The 7297-nt window shown below is 48.7% G+C and overlaps 1 protein-coding gene across 1 annotated transcript in view; it reads left to right on the forward strand.

The window, feature by feature from the left end:
• LOC112405724 (spermatogenesis-associated protein 31A6-like) overlaps positions 1 to 6740 on the forward strand; it is a 31757-nt gene extending 25017 nt beyond the window's left edge. Inside the window, 10 exon segments of the mRNA XM_024754239.1 lie at positions 539 to 599; positions 828 to 1270; positions 1273 to 1689; positions 1692 to 2868; positions 2870 to 3012; positions 3015 to 3215; positions 3701 to 3938; positions 3940 to 4064; positions 4217 to 4690; positions 6409 to 6740. Coding sequence (XP_024610007.1) covers positions 539 to 599; positions 828 to 1270; positions 1273 to 1689; positions 1692 to 2868; positions 2870 to 3012; positions 3015 to 3215; positions 3701 to 3938; positions 3940 to 4064; positions 4217 to 4690; positions 6409 to 6740 — 3611 coding nt within the window.
• The last annotated feature ends 557 nt before the right edge of the window (positions 6741 to 7297 follow it).

Below are 7297 nucleotides of genomic sequence, written 5' to 3' on the forward strand. Positions count from 1 at the left end.
TAGCTTCCATCTCTCCTAATCCTGAGGGCCCAGCTTCACGGTCTCTGAGGATGCCAGTGGCAGAGCTTATTCTTCAGGAAACAGAGCCTTGGGGAGGCTCCTTGGAAGGAGATCAGAACCCAGATACTTCCCAGAAATTTGTGCTTAGAATGAAGCCATAAGGACCTAGAAATGCGGTGTGTGGACTGTGGTGGGCCATTGGTGTCTGGGTTGGGAAGTGGGACCTCCAAGTCCAACTGTGGACAAGTTGTTTAACTTTGCTCAGATTCCTCTGTGTGATGACCACTGACCTTTCTCCCCTACAGGACAGTTGTAAGGGCTACAGGGGTTAATTAACATGGAAGCACTTTGCAAAGGACAAACCCTTTTCAAGTGATCCTTACCATCACTGTCAGGGACATGTGGCCTTGGACACTGACATTTGGGCTCCAGAGTCTAATCCTCCAAAGATTTCCCTTAAAGGGCCATTGCACTCAGCCTCCTGAAAGACTCTTAAGCCTCTGCCTTCACCACCATGACCCAGTATCCTGATTTCCAGCTTGCAGAGATTGCCTGGAAGAACTGGAGGGGACTCACAACCTGGTTTCACTTCTGCAAAGGTAAAGAATCTTTCCCCTTCTCTCCTGGGTCATCCTTCCTCCCAGAGCCTATAATGTGACCCCAGTCATGGGAGGGGGAGCCATGGGAGGGCGTGGCTAAAGCCCTAGGGTGAGGGAGAGCAGGAGCATTATGAAGTCAGTGTGGGGGCAGAGGAGGGTTCTTGGGCTGCAGGTGCCCACCCCTGCCTGTCCTGTCCAGCCCTCCTGGCCCCATCTGCTCTCCTACAGCTGCCTGGGAAGGCTTCCTGGCAAGGGCAACTCTCATCAGCTCTCATGTCAAGACCCTCCTGGTGAGATGTGCAAAGCAGTGCCTGCTGGAGCCCACCAGCCATGCAGGGAGCCTGTGGAAGATACTGCTCCTGCCACATCCCTATTGGTTCCTCTTACCAAGTGCCGTCTACATCTGGCCTCTTCCATTTCTCCAGGCCCAACGACCTCCTCAGTTTCTGTTCATTCACATACATCCCTGAGTGCCTCTCAGTCACCAGAGCCTTTTCTTCCACTAGATAGCCTTTCACCCCTGCCACTTGCTCTTTCCTCTCCCACATCATGTCCGCCTGATTCATAGGCTTGCCCTCTGACAGCCTCCTCTGCCTTACCACCACCAGACTCAATTCTGATTCTTACTTAGTGTGACTCTTCAATGGTACTACCACTGAGCACTGTCCCACAGAGGTGTCTCCACATACTCCTTGGTCATCTTCCATCATCCTAGCCATCTCAGGCTTTGGTCACTCAAGCTGTCCCATTTCAGCCCTGTCCTGGTGGCAGGCAGCTACCAAGTCCTTGTGCCTATCAACCTCATCACAGTGTAAGCCCCCAAAAAAGCACCTTTCCCACAACCCACCAGAGGCCTCATTCTGTGTAGGCCCCACAGACAGACAGGTAGAGATGAGTACCCCTCCTTTGCTCAACTCTGATGACCAGAACCTCCTGGAGATACAAGTCACAAAGAGAGTTGAGATCAAGATTCGGAAGGAAAAAGAAAACAATGGATCACATCTAAAACAAATGAGCCCAAACTGCCACCTGAATTCTTTGGGGAATATGCTGAAATCACTAGGTACTGAGCAGAACACTACAACCCCCAACTTTTCTGGAGCATAAAAGACAAACCAGAGCAGCTGCCTTGTCTTCAGCAGTTCTCATATCCCAAGGTCTTGGGGGACCATCTACAGCAGAAATATAACCAGTTTTTCTGGGGTCTCCTTTCTCTGCACAGTGAATCCTTGGTAGCTACTGCCTGGATCTCTGAGAGCTCTTCGGCACCACAGTCTCCTTCTTTCTTATTCAATGGAATTTCAAATGCCTGCCCAGTTCAAATGTCAGCTAAAATATCTCCACTGCTTTTCCAGTTCCAGCCCCTGTCCCATCTAGAGTTCCAATCTCGACCCTTTATTCCAACAATACCTCAATTCCAGCCTCCACTTCTGGCTCAGGTCCAAACCCAGGCACATCTCAAATCCTCTTTCCCAATCCTACCACCTTCTTCTCTACCCCAGATTAGGGCCTGTGGAGTACCTTGCCCTACAGCCCAGAATAAGGTACAATTTCTTACCCCAACTGGGATTCAACATTCAGAATGGTCCTTGTTGCAGAAGCAACTAGAAAATGGGTGGGCTTTATCTTCTGTAGTCAAAAGATCTCAGGAACTCTTTAGTGTCTTCACTTCCAACATTCCTGAGGACAGCTGGGCTGCCTCCATCCTTCCTGAGAATTTTCCAATCAGTCCTGAGCTCCAAAAGCAACTGGAAGAACATTTCCAAAAGTGGCTCATCCAACACCGGTGGGAGCTGCCACAAAGGATCCAAGAGCCTTTAGAGATAAGGCAGCTTCAGGGAGAATTACCAGGGACATGCCAGGCAAAGGACAAGCATGGACCCTCACAGCCCTCTTTGTTTACAGGTGAAAGCAACAAGGATGCACAGAAGGTGGGGTTCCAGCTAAGTCAGGAACTGGGCAAGGGCCTGGGCCATATTCTGGGGAAGGTCCCAAAAGATCTCTCCAGAAGCCCAGAAAGCTCCCTAGTGAAGTTTAAGGGGGTGAACTCTGAGGAGTCAAAAAGTGACTTGAGGCTCTTGAGGAGTGACTCAGGAATTGATTTACTAAGGAGCTTAGACAAGAATCTAGAAAACATTTTGAAAGGCCATTTGGGCAAAAAGTTGGGGCAGATCAATGAGGGTTTGATTCCTGTGAATGTGTGTCAATCCTGCCTTGCTCTCGAGCATGCTTCTCCCAAGTCCGATATTCACATGGAAACCAAAAATCTTGAAGGGTTGGGAACCCTGTATGAACACCTCCTGTAGGGTTTCCTTCCTTGATCCAGACACTCGAGAGGTGCTGGAAGCACATATTATAAGGTTTTTGGTAAAGCACAGGTGGACCCTACCCCTCAAGGTCCTCAAGCCCCTAAATCTAAGTTGAAAAAGTTTCAACCCTCCACCATTCTGCAGTTTGCCTTTTCCCCTTCAGCCACCTGTGTATCTGCGTCCCACTCAACAGTCAAGTTTGCTGAGTTCCTGGGAAAACCTCCTCAGGCTAATTCAGGAGAGAAGGTGATAACAGGAGAGTCAGTTCCTACCTTGATGAGGCCTCTCCTTGTCCCCTCACCTGTGTGTAAGGAAATCCAGAGTGCCCTGGGAGGGATTCCATCTGGTGACTACCATGGGCCCTCAAAGGCTTCTCTGACTGGACAGAGGGCAGGCCACCTTCTCCATTCCTCACACTCAGCCTTGTGGGCAGAACCTGGAAGAGTGAGACTGTGGAATGGGTCAAGAGGGACAGCCTAGAGCCAGGTCCAAGTTCAGAAATGGTCAGGAATGAGCCAAGAGAGGAAAATGGTGGCCAGGCCTCACGAGACCCCTGCCATAGGGTAACAGTGATGGAGGTGAACTTAGGATCCCAATCTTTGAGAGGTGAAGAGGCCAGGGAGGCTGTGGAGGCCAAGGAGTCCCCTGCTCTTCAACCACAGTCTAGTGTTATCTTGGAAAACAAAGTGTTGACAAAATCCCAAACCACATATGTACATATGAGGAGTTTAGAGGTGCCAGGGACCAGTTAAAATTTCCTACTACCTAGAATGTCTGTTTTCCAACATCCAGGTGAGCCATACCTTAACATGGAGGTTGCTAGTGAGTTTAAGTCCAAAGTAAATGTACAGTCAGACAACCAGCTTCAGGACTTTCTCAAACACATGTTCCTTGCTGCAGACAACTTGGCTTCTCAGGTGCCTCAGTGCCATCCCCAGAGAGTCCCCACCAGAGACAGGTTAGCTTCCCAGGAGCCAAGTGGCCTTATGGAAGCCCAAAGGAGCAACCTAGGGCAGCAGGAGCCCAAAACTTCAGGACTCATGGAAGAGCCAGAGCAAGATGATTGCCCCTACTTACAAAAGAGAGGACTGTAGGAAGCATAAACCAGGAGAGCATGAAGAAGGGTTTAAAGAATTAGGGACCTCTCAAGCTGGAAGTATGAGCCGCCCTGCCCAGGTCAGGGGAATAACAGACTCTGTTGGGAGCAAATGTCTCCAGTTCATGCCAGAGAAGAAACATAGCCCTCCAGAAAGCCTCTTCAGAAAAAGGATGAGGCTATTTTTATAGTGGATTTTCCCCAATAAAAAGTCAATGGTCGAGATGCTCTGCAAAAATTCAAGCCCATATCAGCCACTGCCCAGAGTCACAGATCAGTCAAAAGCAGATCAATCTTGAAGAGTGAGACTGCTGAGGGTCAGGCACTCATGACAGCTGTTGGACAGATCCTAGAAGAAAAAATAGCAATTCACCATGGACTTCATGCCACAAAGTTAAATGAATACAAACAGGAATTCCAAGCCCCAGTATGTGGGTGTTTCTGCTACCATAGGCTTACCTCCTACCCAGAGCAAGGGAGAATGATGAGTTATATAGCCTGCAGTCATTAAGCCACCTCCAAGGGCCAGAGTTGTTCTATCAGGGAAAGGGAAGTCAGACACCAACATAGTTTGAAAAGTGTAAGATTCGACAATGAGCAGCTGGGCCTAAGGTGCCTCCCATCCTCGCCCTCCAAGAAGAGTTTGTTTCCAGTTAGTACCTGTCAGTATGGGCCAATGATTCCAGGTACCCCAACCCGCCATCAACACTGTCCAAGGCATTGTCATCTTTGGGGAGGTGTCTTGCCTGGTCAACAGTAAAATCCTTCTTTAGTCTTCCCTTTAGTAGGAAAACATGTCTCCAAGTAAAAATTCAGTCCATGTAGAGAAAATGGTTTTCTCATTAGCACATCCAACATATTTAATGTTCCCCGATACATATATATGTATATTTTTTTTCTTTCTTTCTCATAAGAGCGTAGTGCAATGGCTGCTGTCTGTGCTGTGCACTTTGTCTTCTAGAAGGGAGGGGCATGGAGGGAGGTTGACAGCAGCATCACAAGCTTGCTCCTTGTCTCGTGTCCCTTCATTGCACCTTATAATACTGTCATTACACAAACCAAAGCTACTCTAACAATGAGATGGGAAAAACCTATGAAGCCCACACCCAAGGATCTGGTTCAACCAGTCTTTCTCCTTCTGCTCTGCTACTTTGAACTTTATGCAACTGTAGTGGATAGGTTTACACGATAGGGCCGGACATTCCAATTCAGGCTCCAGGAAATGTCAGAGCCAAGTGGATGGAAGTTTGGGGGGAATAGAGTATGGGCTCTGAGTTCAGAAGCAGGAGAAATCTTGCCCCTGGATCTCTTGGTAGGCAATATACAACATCTGCTCTTAAGAGCTGCTTCTCTCTCTGATGAAGGCCGGGATTGAGATATGCCCTATGAACCCCTTTTACCTTAGCCATAAAAAAATGTACAGCATCACCCTCCCTCACCTCTGTTTTTCCTACACTTTAGAGCAGCAGCAGGGATGGCATTTCCAGCTCTGTGTGTGTAGGTGGGGGCCGTATCAGGGAGGCTGCTGAGGGCTGTGTTGAGCCCAGTCCCATATAAATGAATGGCTATGTTCATGGGTCACCTACCTTCCACTCTATGTTAACCCCAGAGAAGGAGTTTTGGATGAATGGAATAGGGGTGTGACTGTTTGTAGTAATTATCTGATGGCCAAACACTGTGAATTTAGGGTGGGATGTAGGTGTAGAAAAAACATTGGATCCAAGGAAGGAGGCAAAATGGTACCATATTCCCATAAACGTGCAGTGAAAGAGCAGCCCCCTGACATACAACCACCATCTAAAGGCCTAAAGGGGAGGAAAAGTTAAGGGTCCAGTAGCTCATCATGGCCCCACCCCAGGGTCTCTATCCTATTCCAACTCTAAGATCACAGACCTAGAGAAACCACCTTTAGGTCAAAACAGAAGGTCAAACTTATAGAAGTAAAGCAAATCAAGGAAGGTTAATCTCTTAATACTATATTTAATAAGCTTACACATCATCACCTCTTGACTTTTAGAAAGGATAACTTAGCAATAGGTGTAAAAGCCAGGACTAGGGAACGTGGGATGTGACTCCTAGTCTGGTGACCTTCACATAAACACATGGCCCAAGGACTGCTCCAGGGGAGAGGTGGGGACTGGCTTGTGATTGTGTAGTAAGCCTTGCCTGTCTCCCAGTCTTTGATCACCCCAGAGCCTGGCAGGTGAAGAAGCAATCAGACAGGATTTGTGGTGGTGTGGAGGTGACCTGTGCAAAATGGATGGGGCAGGGTGCAATCCAGGAGTGTTCCACTGATCTGCTTCTAGCACAGCTTTTCTTGTCTCCTGACTCCCATCCACATGGAAAAGCAGGGAGATGAGGAAGAATTTCTCTAGAGTGATTTGGCACTTTCTGCCATGTGCAGGGCGCATGGTGGACACAGCTCCAGGTGGTGTCTTTCCCATTGTGGAGATTTCTGTTCCAGCTGATGACCCTGATCCAGATGACAACAGAAATGGACTCCATCCCCCATACCAGTCAGGCCCCTCAACATGTGGAAATTCTGGGACCGGGGGTGGAGGGGGCAGAGTGAGCACAGGACTGCTCACACCCCTGGTTTCTCCCTGGAGCCAGGCCCTACCTCTGGGCCCCAATTCCCAAGGCAGCCTCCAGAATGGGCAGAGCAGTGAGAGTGGAGCCAAGACTTGTGGGAGATGTCGGTACCCAGAGGAAAGAGTTGACAGGGCTGTGACCTGAGCCTGGCTGCTGCTGGGTCCTCTCAGGGACACCCAGAAGTGAGTTCTGGGAATATGGGGAAGTTGGACTTGGACTCCCCTGGCTCCTGCTGGGAGAAGTGCCACAGACAGGTGATGCTGATGGAACAGCAAGAAAACAGAAAGAGCAAGTCCCTTTGCACTTCTCTTGCTGCTCCGTCTTCCATAAGGTACAGTAAGACAAGAAATAGAGAGACCAAAAGAAAAAAGAAATGGAGAGACCCAGAGACAATACACAAAGACTTCACAGACACACCTCTAAAGAGAGACTTCTCACACAAACACCTTTCTCAGAGATCACATACTGAGACCTCACACAGGGAGGGACCTCATGTTGCCTCACAGACCCTCAGACAGAAACCTAGCACAGATTTAACAGATTTCCCAGAGATACCTTCCAAAGGGACCTCATACAGAGACTTCACACAGAGATCTCACCCAGAGACAACATAGAGACTTGGCACAAAGACCTCACAGAGACCTCACATCTATTCTTCAGTATCCATTGACAAGTCTTTCTTAGTGAATATGAAACCACTT

The sequence above is a fragment of the Neophocaena asiaeorientalis genome, unplaced genomic scaffold (assembly GCF_003031525.2).
Source record: "Neophocaena asiaeorientalis asiaeorientalis breed wild unplaced genomic scaffold, Neophocaena_asiaeorientalis_V1.1 scaffold989, whole genome shotgun sequence".
Taxonomy (NCBI): domain Eukaryota; kingdom Metazoa; phylum Chordata; class Mammalia; order Artiodactyla; family Phocoenidae; genus Neophocaena; species Neophocaena asiaeorientalis.